The sequence below is a fragment of the Arabidopsis thaliana genome, chromosome 3 (genome assembly GCF_000001735.4).
Source record: "Arabidopsis thaliana chromosome 3, partial sequence".
Lineage (NCBI taxonomy): Eukaryota > Viridiplantae > Streptophyta > Magnoliopsida > Brassicales > Brassicaceae > Arabidopsis > Arabidopsis thaliana.
Window position 1 is genome coordinate 2,364,866 of NC_003074.8, and position 14,225 is coordinate 2,379,090.

A 14,225-nucleotide genomic window follows, 5' to 3' on the forward strand; every position below is an offset into this window, starting at 1 on the left:
TATACAGACTTCGATAACAAAAGAATATATACTAATTTTAAACGAAAGACTTTTCCAACGAAGCTACAATGAAAAAAGTCATGCATGTAAACAAAAAAATAAATTTCAACCCCTTTGACTGATGACAATATATACACAAGAAACAGGTTGACATATATGATGAGTATATGACTTCTATCTATATATATATATATATATATTTAACACATGTAAATATATTTCTATAATTCTTAATAAATTGAAAAAAATATTTTCTTCTAAATAAAACTATTAATAAAATAAAAAAACATACGATTTCTTACCTAGCGATGCAGTGAAAATATGAGAGACGCCAGTTGCAGTCAACTTCCAAAAGAACACGCACTCTCCACATGCTCTACCCAAATTCCTCCTTACCTATTATAATCACCTCCGACTTTTAATTATAACAAACCAATTCACATCGTGAACGTGACTTTTCTATAGCTAGTGGTCAACTCGACACGTGGCATCATCTCAACGGTCTCCTTGATTCTCTCGTCATAGAAACGATGCACTGAATCAATCTCCATAACTTCAGGGCATTGCCCTTCTATATAAACATCACATGTCCCTGTGTCTTAAAATACCTCTTATCAAACACCAAACCACACCAGAACAGAACTCAGCCATGGCTTCTTCTTCTTCTTCTCTTCTAATCCTAGCCGTTGCTTGTTTCGTCTCGCTAATCTCACCGGCGATTTCACAACAGGCTTGCAAATCACAGAACTTGAACTCCGCCGGTCCGTTCGATAGTTGCGAAGACCTTCCGGTACTCAATTCCTACCTCCATTACACCTACAATTCCTCAAATTCATCTCTCTCCGTCGCTTTCGTCGCCACTCCATCTCAAGCCAACGGTGGCTGGGTCGCTTGGGCTATTAACCCTACGGGGACTAAGATGGCTGGTTCTCAAGCCTTCCTCGCTTACAGATCCGGCGGTGGTGCGGCTCCGGTCGTGAAGACGTACAACATTAGCAGCTACAGCAGTCTCGTCGAAGGTAAACTTGCTTTTGATTTTTGGAATCTACGCGCCGAGTCGTTAAGCGGCGGTAGGATCGCCATTTTCACGACGGTTAAGGTTCCGGCGGGAGCTGATAGTGTGAATCAGGTATGGCAGATCGGCGGCAATGTTACCAACGGTCGTCCCGGTGTACATCCTTTCGGTCCTGATAATTTGGGCTCCCACCGTGTGTTGAGTTTCACAGAAGATGCAGCACCGGGCTCTGCTCCTTCGCCGGGATCTGCTCCGGCGCCGGGCACCAGTGGCTCGACTACCCCAGGAACAGCGGCGGGAGGTCCAGGGAACGCGGGGTCATTGACGAGGAACGTAAATTTTGGGGTCAATTTGGGAATTTTGGTTTTGTTGGGTTCTATTTTTATTTTCTGAATGGGGATCTCTCTCTAGTCTCTCTTCTCTTCTTGAGTCTCTCTCTATTTTTTTTTTTTTTTGGTTTGTTCGAACAATAATGGTGCCCCATACTTTTGTACTGTTTTAGTCTTAGGGCCATTTACTTTGTTTCACCACATTACTTAGAGTTATTGGATTGTATGGACCATTACTATCATGAGATTGAGATCATCTTATCTTCTTAAAATATCTATTTGCCATCCACTGTACTATTTTCATTAATCTAATTAGTCGACATGTATTTGAAAAAATAAATAATTCAATTGACAAACCAAACAACACAAGAAATTTTTATTACTACCGTGTTCCTTGTTAAGGAGACAATCAAGGAGTTGATTATGTCAATTTATTTCAATCAAATATTCTGTAATTATGTCTGATTAGGGCAACATTAGACTCTCTAGCTTGTGAATCATTCGGTAATAAAATCACCCGATTCTATCCTGTGTTTCTTTTATTTCATTTGGTGATATATATATATTGAAGCTTTAGAACAAAAAGTTATTGTTTGTTCTATTTGCTGTTGTCCACAATAAACATCCATAAGTGATAAAGAAATATTCGTTTTGTTATTGTTGGTTCAAAAGTGTGCTGACAACGTTCTAATTTCACAACGAAGTTTTCATCCTTGGTTAGAAGAAAAAACTAGAAAAGTTTACTAGTGTTTAATTTTAATTTAGCTAGCTAAACTTGCCACTGAATGTATCAATGAACTAAACGTTCAAATTTTCAACTCTTAAAATATTTGGTCACTAGTATTCCAAAGTTTTCGTCGAATTATGTTTGCTAAATCAAAACATAAATAAAATCCTAAAACTTGTTCCCGCGGGACCATCTATACAAAATAATTTGGGCCTAAAGCCCAATAGTAAGATAAGTAACAAGACCCAAGAAGTATAGACAGTTTCGAACAAGGAGACGCATATGCGCGTTTTGATGCTCAAAATCTCTCTCTCTCTCTCTCTCATCCCTCTGCTTCACGTTCGCGACATTACTCTCTTTTAAGGCGCTTCCTTAATTTTATCATCTTCTCAAATCTCACCCTGAGTATTCCCATTTTCAAATTTCGACGCGGTTTCAATACTCAAAACTCAAGCGCTCCAAACTAATTCCGGTCTTTACTTTCGATTTAGAGGTGGGTATTGACCAAAGGTTGTAGTAATGGAGTCGATACAGAGCCGAGTGGAATCGTGGATCAGAGACCAGAGGGCAAGGTTCTTACGGGTTTCGTGGGGACCGATTCAATGGAGGTTCCGGTGGCCACCATGGAACGGAGGAGATGCGGATCAAAGGATTAAGATCCGTCGGGAATACGAGAAGCGCAAAAAGCAAATTGAGGATCTCTGTCTCGCACTTAAATCAGAGTCTGTCGAAGATTTACAAGACATACTCTGTTGCATGGTACTCTCCGAGTGTGTTTACAAGGTGATTAATCTTATTCTTTCATTAACCTTTTATATAATGTTAATCAATTTAGTCTCGTTGAATTACAAGGAACAATTAATTAGTTAACTAAGAGGTTCTGTTAGTTAGTTAGTTACAAGGCTGGTCTAACTAGTTCATATATATGTATACATCTGTGTTCTCTTTATTCGAATTATTACTTAAAATGTAACTTTGTAATGAGATATATAGGTAGAGAAATTTAGAGAAGCTCTGTTTATGCTATTGCATTGTTATTTTAATGGGGGTTGTATTATGATAGAGACCTGCAAGTGAGATGGTTCGAGCTGTTAACAAATTTAAAGCGGACTTCGGTGGCCAATTTATTTCGTTGGAGAGAGTTCAACCTTCATCAGATCACGTTCCTCACAGGTAACTATGTAGTTGGAATGATTTTGTAACTTCCTATAAATGTATTTTTTGCGCTCTTTAGTTTCTACTTTACAGAAATATTTTGTGTTTATTGAGTGAGTGATTGATTATTAATTTTGCTCTTTATGCTCAAAGTTGGTTTCATTTATTTGGAAATTAACTTAAAAGAAACTATCTTAATGCAGGTATCTACTTGCTGAGGCAGGTGATACATTGTTTGCATCCTTTGTTGGAACTAGGCAATATAAGTAAGTCTTGGAGTTTTCTATTCCCTGGAAAACAAAATAGGTCAGATGTTAAAGGTGTGTGTTTTCATTCGTGGGTGTGTTCTAGGGACATCATGGCCGATGCAAATATACTTCAAGGACACATATTTCACGATGATGTCGCAGAGGATGAATGTATCGAAGCATCTGAGCCTATACAGAGTGAACCACTTAAGAATAATGGAGAGGGTTTGCGGAATCCTAAGCAACTTAGACAGAAGCCCAAACCTGCTGCTCATCGGGTATGCTTGTGGCATGTTGAAGTAGATTTCTTTTCTTTTGTATTTTCAGTACACTGTGATTTTTTGCAAGAATGTGTTCTTATTTTGTAAATCTCCTTAAATTTTAACAACTAGGGGTTCTTGGCTCGTGCAAAGGGGATTCCTGCTCTGGAACTTTATAGGCTTGCTCAGAAAAAGAAACGAAAACTTGTATTATGTGGACACTCACTTGGTGGAGCTGTAAGTCTGATTGCTTTAGATGTTCTTACCTTTGTAGCTCATTGTCTATATCTGTCTCTTTGTTGATTCCCGGGTGTTAATATACGTAGGTAGCTGCGTTGGCTACACTCGCCATATTGAGGGTTGTTGCTGCATCTTCAAAGAGAGGAAATGAAAATATTCATGTCAAATGTATAACCTTTTCCCAACCTCCTGTTGGAAATGCTGCGTTGAGAGAGTATGTTTTTGGAGCACTAGTTAAACATACAGCTGGGATTAGTAATAGCATTCTCATAACGTTTGCCTCGCTTGGTTTTGTTTTTTGCAGTTATGTTCATGAAAAAGGGTGGCATCATTATTTCAAAAGCTACTGCATTCCTGAAGATTTGGTCCCGAGGATATTATCTCCTGCATATTTTCATCATTACAATGAACAAAGAATCTCAATGGCTGGAGAGACTGAAGCCACAAATGGCCAGGGCGTAACATCAGAGGCAGAAAAGAGAAAAACTAAGGAGCACGAGCAGTTGGTCATTGGTGTTGGCCCTGTTCAGAACTCATTCTGGAGGCTTTCAAAACTTGTCCCCCTAGAGGCTGTTAAGAAACAATTGGATAGGTACATAGGAAAGAAAGAGGATCCTGCAGAGACGTCTACTGCAAATGAATCCGCAGTGTTAGCTCCTATTAGAGACGTGGTTATTGAACCACAATCTCTTGAAATAGAAGAGGGTAAGGATGGTATATCTCTCAAGCCATTGCCAGATGCTGGTAATGGACCAACAGTTAGTGGAAGAAGTGGAGGAAAGACCAATTCGCCTAATGGGTTCAGGGTTCCTTATCTACCCTCTTACGTTCCATTTGGAGAGGTAGATATTATTACTAATTTATAAACGTGATAAGCTATAGGAATACGATAGTACTTAATCTACTTGACTTTGCCAAGCTTGGAAATGCTAATTGTAGCTATCTTTCAATGGCATATAATCTGCTTTGATGGTTCTTTTTTTCAGTAGAATCATTATTCATGAGGCCTTGAGAAAAATTGACAGCTCATTAAGTTTGTTTTGTGTATTACAGCTATATCTCTTGGGAACTGCATCTGTAGAATCACTTTCAGAAGGAGAGTACTCTAAATTGACATCGGTACGAGCTTCTTTTCCTCATAAATAATAAGTGAATTTATCCAAACAATCTAAGGCCTACTAGATCAAGTTCCTTTGATTTTGGAGTTCTCTAACTTAAAGTACTTGTATATTCGGATGCTTGATATCTTGATGCTCAATTTTGTAGTATGTTTGGTTTCTGCCGTTATGTACTTATTTTCATATTGAAGTTCTCTTATTTGGTTGCATTTTTTTGGCAAAGATATTTTCAGGTCAGATCTGTGATAACCGAACTGAGAGAACGTCTTCAGTCACATTCTATGAAGTCCTATAGGTCTCGCTTCCAGAGGTGATAGTTCCTCTCTAGTCCGGATTTTCAGATGTGGGCTGGTTACCTCTTGATTCATGCATAAGGAGGTGACTAGTTTTGGTATGCTTTTTCACTGAAATGCTTCTCTCTTCTTGTAGAATACATGACCTCTGCATGGATGTTGATGGTTTTTTTGGAGTGGATCAACAGAAGCAGTTTCCACATCTACAACAGTGGCTTGGACTTGCTGTCGGTGGTAGCATAGAACTTGGGCACATTGTTGAATCACCGGTTATTAGAACCGCCACTTCTATCGCTCCTCTTGGCTGGAAAGGCGTTCCGGGTGATAAGAATGCAGAACTTCTAAAGGTTGATATCACTGGATTTGGCTTGCATTTGTGTTCTTTTGTACATGCACAAGTGAATGGCAACTGGTATGACGCTTTTTCTTTCTTTTCTGATTGATGACCTATATATGTGATACAATTGTTAAGTATCAGTAATGATCTCTCTCTAGGTGCTCAACTACTGTGGAATCTTTCCCTACAACACCTGCTTATTCTTCAGATAATGTAGAACAGACAGAACTACAGAAAATTAGGGTGGTCATTGGAGCTCCTCTGAAACGACCTCCAAGCAATCAGATAGTTGAAGATCCTTTGGTTCCTATGTTCTCGTCTGTTGATTCGAAAACCGGTTTTCCAAAGGAAGGAATCAACCTAGGATTTTTTCAAGAGGACAAGTTTGTCCGTCCTGAAGGTTTGGAAGACTTGTATATATTCTGCACTAGTGATTTCGCTACTGTAGCTAAGGAAGTTGAGGTCAGAACACGGAGGGTGAGACTACTCGGGCTTGAGGTACTTCCATTTCTTGCTTGATTGGGATAACATTTCTTGCTTTCATACATTGCATGTAATTGTAAAGTCTGGCTCATTTGTCTGCGTAGGGTGCTGGTAAAACCTCTCTATTCCGCGCTATACTGGGCCAAAGCATGCTAAGTTCGATGACTCATGTGGAAAATCTTCAGATACAATCTGATGTTCAAGAATGTATTATTGGTGGTGTTTGCTACTCGGACACTGTGGGCGTAAACCTGCAGGTTGATTTCTTCACATTCTGGTTCCACGTGTTTTAAGTTACATTTTTTTCACATAACTGTGAAATTCTTTTTGGTATCCTGATGCAGGAGCTGCACTTAGAGGCATCTCGCTTCAGAGAAGAACTATGGAAAGGAGTTCGTAATCTAAGTAAAAAGATAGATTTAATTATTCTTGTGCACAATCTCTCTCACAGAATACCACGTTACCAAAACTCAACAACACTACTGCAGCAACAGCAACCAGCACTTGCTCTTCTGTTAGATGAGGTTAAATCTCTTGGTATCCCTTGGGTCCTCGCCATAACAAACAAGTTCTCAGTCAGTGCCCATCAGCAGAAATCCGCTATCGAAGCTGTACTTCAGGCATACCAAGCGTCTCCAAACACAACCGGAATTGTCAACTCTATCCCTTATATTATTTCTGGCTCTGGAACTTCCTCATTGCCTTGGGCAGCTGTGAATGCGGGAAATGACGGATCAGTAGGCGTACCGAAGATGATATTCGCTCCACTCGACCTTGTCAAAAAGCCGTTTCAGAGAAAAGACACTGTTTTTCCAGTGGATGGTGTGAATTCTCTTTGCGAGCTTGTCCATCGTGTCCTTCAAACTCAAGAAGAAGCTTGCTTTGAGGTATTATTACTCTCTTACCTGATTCAGTGCTTAATGAAAATAATGATATTGATGTCGTTGTAATGCCCAAGTCACTTCAATTTTATATCTCTCCATTAAACTTTCAGGAACTTGCTAGAGACAGACTGCTGGTGGAACTAGCCAAAGACCGTGTCGTAGATGGTTCACAGGCCAAGTCATCATCAATGTCAGCAGCAGCTGTAGGTGCTTCACTTGGAGCTGGTCTTGGCCTTGTCTTGGCAGTAGTAATGGGTGCTGGTTCCGCTTTACGAAAACCCTGATTGTACTTGATCAACCATTCCATCTGTTAATGTTATATATTTTTCTATGTACATAACTCCCACTAAAGTTCATGTTTTCGCCATTTTCTCTATTCGGTCAGGTCATTTTTGTTTAATCCCTCGGCCAGAACCAATGTGTAGTATCAAGACAAAACAGATTGCAAGTATCTTATTATAAGTCTGACTTCATAAATGATAATTATAACCTTATAAAGCTTTCTCTGGTAAAAACAAGATTGATTGAAATCATCGGGAGCAACAAGACGGATTCCGCCAAGAGCTCTCGGAGCCATCTTGGTTGTTGACAAGGCTGACCCGGTTAACGGAAAGCTCTGCTTTGTAAGCATCAGAGTTGAGAAGTTTGCGGCTGACATTGTTGAAGATCTCTCTGATAACGATCTCAAAGGCTTTGTCTACATTTGTGGCGTCCAGAGCCGATGTTTCCATAAAGAACAATCCTTCTTCCTCCGCAAGAGCTTTCCCTTCCTCCACACTCACCGCTCTTATATCCTCCAAATCGCATTTATTCCCAACTAGCATTTGTGCCACTGCCGTGTCACAATGAGCTTGCGAGGTAACAAAACAAAGTGTTAGGGATTTGTCTTGAATTCACAAACAAATAATCTTAAACTTGAGGAACAAAACAGAGTATCTTCTCAGCTCAGTGAAACCAATCACCTCTCACTGCCTCAAGCTAAAAATAGAATCAATGAAGAATGACCCAGATTCATAGCAGCAGAATCCACTAATGGTGATCAATTCTAAGTGTTTGGATTCACAAACTCCAAAAGATTGTTCCAAAACAGAGAGAGAATAAGAGCACCTTAGTCATTTATAGAATCCATCAATGGTGCTCAACGACATCAACAGATTTCCTCAGAGAAAAGAGTGAGAAGGGAAGAAGACTTACTGTTGAGTTCCTGGAGCCAACGTTTAACGCTTTCGAAAGTGTCACCTCGAGTGATGTCATAAACGATGAGAGCACCAAAAGCACCTCTGTAATAAGCAGAAGTGACAGCTCTAAACCTCTCTTGACCAGCAGTGTCCCAGATCTGAGCTTTCACTTCTTTCCCTTCGATTTCAACCAGCTGCGTCTGAAATTCCACTCCGATTGTCGCTTTTGAGTTCGTGTCGAACTCATCCCGCGAAAATCGAGACAGCAAGTTCGATTTTCCGACAGCGGAATCGCCGATTAGGACAATCTTGAACAGGTACTCTTCTCCTCGGTCATCTTCCTTACCCATCTTCTTCTACTTCTTCGAGACTGTGGAGAATTTTTTGCAAGCTTTGAAGAAGCTTTGATAAGTGGTAAAGTGGTGACAGACAAGCTGCGTGATTGGCGGGGTTTCCTATAGACAAACTCATTAAATTCTTAATTAATTACGTTTAAAGATTTTGATTAGTGCCAAAGTTTAGGCTTTTTTAATTTTGCTAAAATTCGAAAACACCTAATCCTCTTAAAATTTGCTAGATAACATTTAATTTTCTGAAAATAAGTTTCTATTAAATGAAGAAAAAAATATACATTTCTCAACTACATTTCCATAGTTTCCTCATATTTATTTCAACCACCATATTCAAAATTCAAACTATATTTCAAAAGCTTACAAAAACCTTTATCAAAAAAGAAAGAAAGAAAGAGTCAAAAACTGCTACCAGCCAGTTTTATACATCTGACTACACAAAATTGACTAGTGAGGGAATCACACAGAAATTGTGTGGCTGGATAACTATTTTTGAATCAACTATAGAACATCAAATCTAGTCGCAGTGAGTACAATTTTGAGTAGATATGTTATCAATACAAATATACTAAAACTTGGTATAGGATTATGAACAATTTGGTATAGGGGTTCCTTATTATTTCACACCCAAGTATGGTTACAGAGAATACACAACAATGTAACTTCAAGTTTGTACATAAATAGCTTGAGGCTGCTTTAATTGTTTGCTTTGCCCCAACTTCTTGGGAAAGGAATGGCATCTTTGATATCAGGAAGCCCGGTCGCATACAGAAGCATTTGTTCCATGCTTAGGCTTATTCCTGAATGTTTCACTGTCCCATGCCTCCTTAAATCTAAGTACCACTCGAACTTCTCCCTCGTGAATCCGGATTCCCCGATCCTCGCATCCAGAATCTCAAACCGTTCTTCGTTTTGGCTCCCGGTGATCACAACACCAACCTGTAAAAAACGTGAAGACTTTTGACCCTGCAACGTCCTAATTTTTGATAAAAGTGTTGTTTGGTTCAGTTCTTACCTTTGGTACGACCAGATCAAACGCTGCTACAGTCTTCTTATCATCATTCAACCTTACGTAAAACTGTTTAATTGCTTTCGGGTAGGTATGTACAATTACAGGACCTTTGTAGATCTCATCAGTCAGATAACTGCAACATTGAACGATACACAGAGAATTTAAATCGGATCTTGAAACAAAGACTCAATTGGCAAAAACAATACCTTAGATGCTCTGTTGTTAAAGCAACTCCCCACTCAGGCTTGGTTTCAAATTTTGTAGTGGTTGCCTGTTTTAGAGAATCAGATCATTATGGTATAGCAACACACCAGCATATAGGAACTGTATGGGATTTGAGAGTGATTTACCTTTTGCAGAAGACTAATCACTTCGGTATAGGAGAATCTCAAAAGGGAGCTGGATGCTGTTGCTTCGAGACGTGTGGTGATGGTCTTGTCAACTCGTTTTGATATGAATTTCATGTCTTCATCGCGATTTTCCAGAACATATTTGCAGAGGAACTTGAAGTATTCATCAGCACAATCCATAGCATCCTGTAACAGTCAAACGAAACAAGTTACCATTTGTTAAATATCATTGAATAGCATCTACCGAAAATCAGTGTTATAAGAATCTTACATCCAATTCCGCGAAAGCCATTTCGGTTTCCACATTCCACTTCTCTGCCAAATGCCTTGCATTGTCAATTTTATCAGCTATGAATCTTGGTCCAAAGGTATAAACTTTTCCAAGTGCAGAAGCATAGCTCTCAAGATGAAACCTCCCAGAAGCAGTCAGATAAGTGTCGCGACCAAAGAAATCTTTCGAGAAATCAAGCTTCTCAGGTTTGACCAAAGTTCCTGTTTTGGATTTTTGTTTCATCTCAATCTGCGATGCAAGATCGTTCGTTTTCTTCAAGTCGTGTACAGCAGCAACCACGGTTTCTCGGTTGCTGTCGGATCTCTTGAGGTGATCAATAAGCCTCGTCTTTTCCTTTATCACAGCCTTTACGGTGTCAATGCTAAATCCATCTTTTTCTTGGACAGGAGGCTTCTTCTCCTCTTTATCATCAGTTTTACCTAAAAGAGTAGTGACCCTAAACATTTCGCCAAATCCAGTGGTTGTTGTGATGACTGGTACTTGAACATACTGAAACCCATGGTATTGAAGGAATGTGTGGCTTGCTAAGGTTAGCGCACTGTGGACTCGAGTCACCGACCCAACCTTCACCAACAATAGAAGAGAAATATATATTAACCTCATTGCCCTTTCATGACATAGTTAGATAAAAAAAGAAGAACATAAAACCAGAGTCCTAAGATCATCTGAGAAAAATGTTAAAATATAGTTATACCGTAGTTGTGCGGGGACGGAAATGAGAGAAGTCTCTAAGCATATGCAGAGGAAGCTGTTTCTTCGAGAGTGGATACTTCTCTGGATCCACTGTTCCAACATGAAGAAGCTTCTCTGCCTCAAGCTCAATTACATGTTTTGCAGAAGCAGCCAATGGTAGTCTTAACACACCTTCAGCTACAATACAAGTCCCTAGAGCCATAAGCTGAGTTGCTGGAACAGTTGACAACGCAGAATCAACAACAACCTGAGAGGGGAATAAACAAAGTTAGACTCTTAAAAAAGTTCTAATTGGCATTTCATCGAACATCTTATGCGCCAAAAATGTATTGAAATCAAACATCATAACCTACCTGGAGACTGGAGATGGAGGAGCCATCACTGATCAAGAAGTAAAAAACATACTCCGGTGGTGGCACGGCCTTCTGACCGGCGAGTTCTGTCTTATCAAAGATTGGATAAGTCTTACCACCACCGCTCAGTACATCGAAAAATCTCTTGAAAATATTCATTTTCGATTGGATTATCTCCGTGCACCTAATGTTGGCCGTCGTATGAGCTTGATCCCCACCACTCGACGGCGAAGGGGCGGCAACTACAGGCAGAGGAGGAGGAGGAGAATTTTTCTTAACCGCTCTAGCAGACTTAACCCAACCACCAATCACAACCCTTTTCCCAGCCAATCCTGCGCCGCGGTCGCTCCGATCAAGCAGAGTCTTTAACTCGACCCGTTTCGAATACTTTGACAACGTTATGGGTTTCGGAGAGAGATCATTATCGTGCTCTTTCTGATGGGTTTTTCCATGAGATTCCATTTTGGGTATTTTAGAGTAATCCGATAAATCGGAAGGTTGAGGAAGAAGAGTGGGAGAAACTGAGAGGAAGATTTGAGTTTAGTGAGGTTCCTTGAGTTGGATAAATCAAAAGAGAAGAAGAGATTATATATAAACATGATGATTACTTGAAGATAATTGAATTTGAGAGATTAGAGGAAGTTTAGATTGTTGGAACAAGGAAAAGGATTGTTTCAGTGTTGCGGAGAGAAGCCAGAGAGAGCAGAGAAGGAGAGAGAGAAAGGCAAAGTTTGGTATTCTTCAAGGTTTGGATATTCGCGGGAACTGTGTCTCAAACAGTTCATATTGAGGGTTTTAAACCTGAATAATTGTAATTTTGAGGCCCAAATGGCCCAATAGATTTTTGATTAATTTGCAATTCACACCCTGGCGCTCACATATATGTCGAAATTCAACTAGTATTTTTCGTTTCTTCTGAAATTCTACTAGTATTTAGATTAACAACTGATTTTGTTCCAAAAAAAATATGTTAAAATGAATGATCCAACAATACATGATTTTGGTTGTATTTCCAAAGTATTTATTAACCACTTATTCTCTAAAGTTACTATCCTAAAGTATATAACTGAATGTCCAATTTAAATGGTCTATACCTTATGGTTGGTTATAAATGAATTTAGCTAGGTAATGAAAAATAAACCGAATAAATCCCCAGTTATTTTAATAAATCGGTTTATTTCAAATGCCTCTTATTTTTTAATTGTGATCTTATTTGCCTAAAACCATTTTGATTTTTGAGAAAGTTAAAACGGCCAGTTGTATTGTATCGATTGTAATTAGGTACGAATCTTGTCATTAAGCATTAAGCAGTTGGAAAAAGAAAAGGAGAATGGAATGGGGTCACATGTACACGAATTGTAATGATGGTTAGCACGAGAGGTACAAAACCTATGGCCGAATAAATCACTATTAAGATAATTAACCTTTTGATAAGAAATAGTATTTCTCCCAACTAAACGTAGGCTTGAGGTCTAGAATTTGCAGACGAAAGCAACATGTTTTAATAATCCCCCTGTTGTTACAAAAGAAACTGTATTACCCTAACAGACTTTATAGACTATCGTAGAGTGGCCAATGATCCAACAAAATGCCAATATTATCTTCCAAGTTCTTACTAAACTAATGGAAACTTTGTATAAGTCTTGAAAACTTTCGGCTAAAACATTAGAATTAAGCTAGGGGACTTATACTTCCTCATTTATCTCTCAACCAATAAAATCTCAAGTCCAAGGAATTCCACTAACTATGGAATTTCTAATTCAGAAATTGAAGAAGTTAGAGTATGTGTCACCAAAAATTAGTTTTACGATCCCCAAAACTCAAAATGTATTTGTAAGGCTGAAATTATTGTGGATCAGTTTGACTTAGATTTATGATCTATCTTTAACTTGATTAGTATAGTATTTGAGAGATTGAAATGGAATATTATTCAAAAAGGTTAACCTCCTATCCTACTCACCATAGGCCTTCATGATGCTCATAATCATTGCCTCTTCAATGATTTAAAGCTCTTTTGATCCCGAGCTTTACACATCATCGATCATCACTCACTCACTTCTTCTTCTACTTATATAAATCCACGTTCAAGAACTTGCAAATTAGAGAACCAAACTTTGATATTTAAATCAAATCCGAAAGACATAATAAAAAAGAAGAAGAAGGAAATATGGTAAGAAGAAACGCAGTTCATGCCATGTCAAGTCTTCCGTCAAGGTCCTGGTGGCCGCAACAACGAAGGAAAGGAAAACGAGTCGTCGTGCGGTTAGGAAACCGGCGACGAGGGTTTTTGGTGGGGCCACCGCGGATGGTTATGCAGAGATGGAGGATGAACATGGGAAAGCCGATGAAGATGATGAGAAGTATCATTTTGGGGATACTCTCAAATGGTGGAAATGTTAAGTTCTTAGATGCTTACCTTTGGTCTTTACCAATCTTACGTCCTCACTTGTTTCCACTGTGTTGATTTTTGTAATACCAATTTCTACTTGTGAGACTGTAATATTTATTTATCTTGTTCTTATTTTTTTTGTGTGAATCAAAATAATCGGCTTCATAATAAATCTTTATTCTTGCTAGCTTCTTCTTTAAGAGTCGAGGTTAATGAAAACAACTAGTTTTGAGTTTTTTTTTTTGTGTGTCATGGATTACTAATTTACTACCAACAACAAAGTAAATATTATGCTAGTGAAAGAAAAAGAAAAAAATGATGCATGAATTCTTAAATTTTGACAATATTAAACATGAAATTGACCAAATATTTCATTTTTCTCAAAAATAAGAATTTTAGTTTGTGTATATATAGAATTTAGTTAACAATTATGTATAACAACAAAAATGCTAAAAATCTATATAAAAGTTACTATTAGTTTAAAAAAAAAAATAGTATTAGTTATTTAAAAGTTATTAC

General features: G+C 38.6%; 5 protein-coding genes across 7 annotated transcripts; 3 read left to right on the forward strand and 2 right to left on the reverse strand.

The window, feature by feature from the left end:
- Positions 1-435: 435 nt before the first annotated feature.
- AIR12 (auxin-induced in root cultures-like protein) lies at positions 436-1,631 on the forward strand. Of its 2 annotated transcripts, NM_001337711.1 has the most exons (2): positions 436-1,019; positions 1,130-1,631. In NM_001337711.1, the coding sequence occupies exons 1-2, from the start codon at positions 587-589 to the stop codon at positions 1,189-1,191; spliced, it is 495 nt and encodes a 164-aa protein (NP_001327216.1). In that variant the 5' UTR covers positions 436-586; the 3' UTR covers positions 1,192-1,631. The 2 variants fall into 2 exon arrangements, with proteins under 2 accessions (NP_001327216.1, NP_566306.3); NM_111618.3 differs by having other exon boundaries at positions 436-1,631.
- Positions 1,632-2,356: 725 nt separating this feature from the next.
- On the forward strand, positions 2,357-7,580 carry AT3G07400 (lipase class 3 family protein). The gene is made up of 14 exons (NM_111619.5): positions 2,357-2,854; positions 3,135-3,244; positions 3,430-3,492; positions 3,578-3,752; positions 3,867-3,971; positions 4,061-4,188; positions 4,279-4,816; positions 5,028-5,093; positions 5,326-5,402; positions 5,522-5,797; positions 5,881-6,220; positions 6,310-6,462; positions 6,550-7,092; positions 7,200-7,580. The coding sequence occupies exons 1-14, from the start codon at positions 2,591-2,593 to the stop codon at positions 7,371-7,373; spliced, it is 3,012 nt and encodes a 1,003-aa protein (NP_187396.1). The 5' UTR covers positions 2,357-2,590; the 3' UTR covers positions 7,374-7,580.
- Positions 7,452-8,691, reverse strand: RABA5b (RAB GTPase homolog A5B). The gene is made up of 2 exons (NM_111620.3): positions 8,284-8,691; positions 7,452-7,939 (listed from the first exon to the last, which is right to left on the reverse strand). The coding sequence occupies exons 1-2, from the start codon at positions 8,615-8,617 to the stop codon at positions 7,620-7,622; spliced, it is 654 nt and encodes a 217-aa protein (NP_187397.1). The 5' UTR covers positions 8,618-8,691; the 3' UTR covers positions 7,452-7,619.
- A 356-nt stretch (positions 8,692-9,047) lies between these two features.
- Positions 9,048-12,110, reverse strand: NS2 (asparaginyl-tRNA synthetase 2). 2 transcript variants are annotated; one of them, NM_111621.4, is made up of 7 exons: positions 11,318-12,110; positions 10,966-11,211; positions 10,251-10,835; positions 9,980-10,165; positions 9,836-9,900; positions 9,633-9,762; positions 9,048-9,556 (listed from the first exon to the last, which is right to left on the reverse strand). In NM_111621.4, the coding sequence occupies exons 1-7, from the start codon at positions 11,777-11,779 to the stop codon at positions 9,314-9,316; spliced, it is 1,917 nt and encodes a 638-aa protein (NP_187398.1). In that variant the 5' UTR covers positions 11,780-12,110; the 3' UTR covers positions 9,048-9,313. The 2 variants fall into 2 exon arrangements, with proteins under 2 accessions (NP_187398.1, NP_001326578.1); NM_001337712.1 differs by having other exon boundaries at positions 9,069-9,556; positions 9,633-9,900; positions 11,318-12,095.
- A 1,243-nt stretch (positions 12,111-13,353) lies between these two features.
- Positions 13,354-13,940, forward strand: AT3G07425 (uncharacterized protein). The gene has a single exon (NM_202518.2). The coding sequence runs from the start codon at positions 13,485-13,487 to the stop codon at positions 13,779-13,781; it is 297 nt and encodes a 98-aa protein (NP_974247.1). The 5' UTR covers positions 13,354-13,484; the 3' UTR covers positions 13,782-13,940.
- The last annotated feature ends 285 nt before the right edge of the window (positions 13,941-14,225 follow it).

Bases quoted from the DNA above. Each gene is read 5' to 3' on its own strand.
- AIR12 (NM_111618.3), top strand. From the start codon at position 587: ATGTCCCTGTGTCTTAAAATACCTCTTATCAAACACCAAACCACACCA.
- AT3G07400 (NM_111619.5), top strand. From the start codon at position 2,591: ATGGAGTCGATACAGAGCCGAGTGGAATCGTGGATCAGAGACCAGAGG. The intron at 4,817-5,027 runs GTAGATATTATT...TGTGTATTACAG, and splicing joins CTTACGTTCCATTTGGAGAG to CTATATCTCTTGGGAACTGC. The intron at 5,094-5,325 runs GTACGAGCTTCT...AGATATTTTCAG, and splicing joins AGTACTCTAAATTGACATCG to GTCAGATCTGTGATAACCGA.
- RABA5b (NM_111620.3), bottom strand. From the start codon at position 8,617: ATGGGTAAGGAAGATGACCGAGGAGAAGAGTACCTGTTCAAGATTGTC. The intron at 7,940-8,283 runs GTAAGTCTTCTT...TTACCTCGCAAG, and splicing joins TTGGCTCCAGGAACTCAACA to CTCATTGTGACACGGCAGTG.
- NS2 (NM_111621.4), bottom strand. From the start codon at position 11,779: ATGGAATCTCATGGAAAAACCCATCAGAAAGAGCACGATAATGATCTC. The intron at 9,763-9,835 runs GTATTGTTTTTG...TCAATGTTGCAG, and splicing joins TTAACAACAGAGCATCTAAG to TTATCTGACTGATGAGATCT. The intron at 9,557-9,632 runs GTAAGAACTGAA...CGTTTTTTACAG, and splicing joins TTGATCTGGTCGTACCAAAG to GTTGGTGTTGTGATCACCGG.
- AT3G07425 (NM_202518.2), top strand. From the start codon at position 13,485: ATGGTAAGAAGAAACGCAGTTCATGCCATGTCAAGTCTTCCGTCAAGG.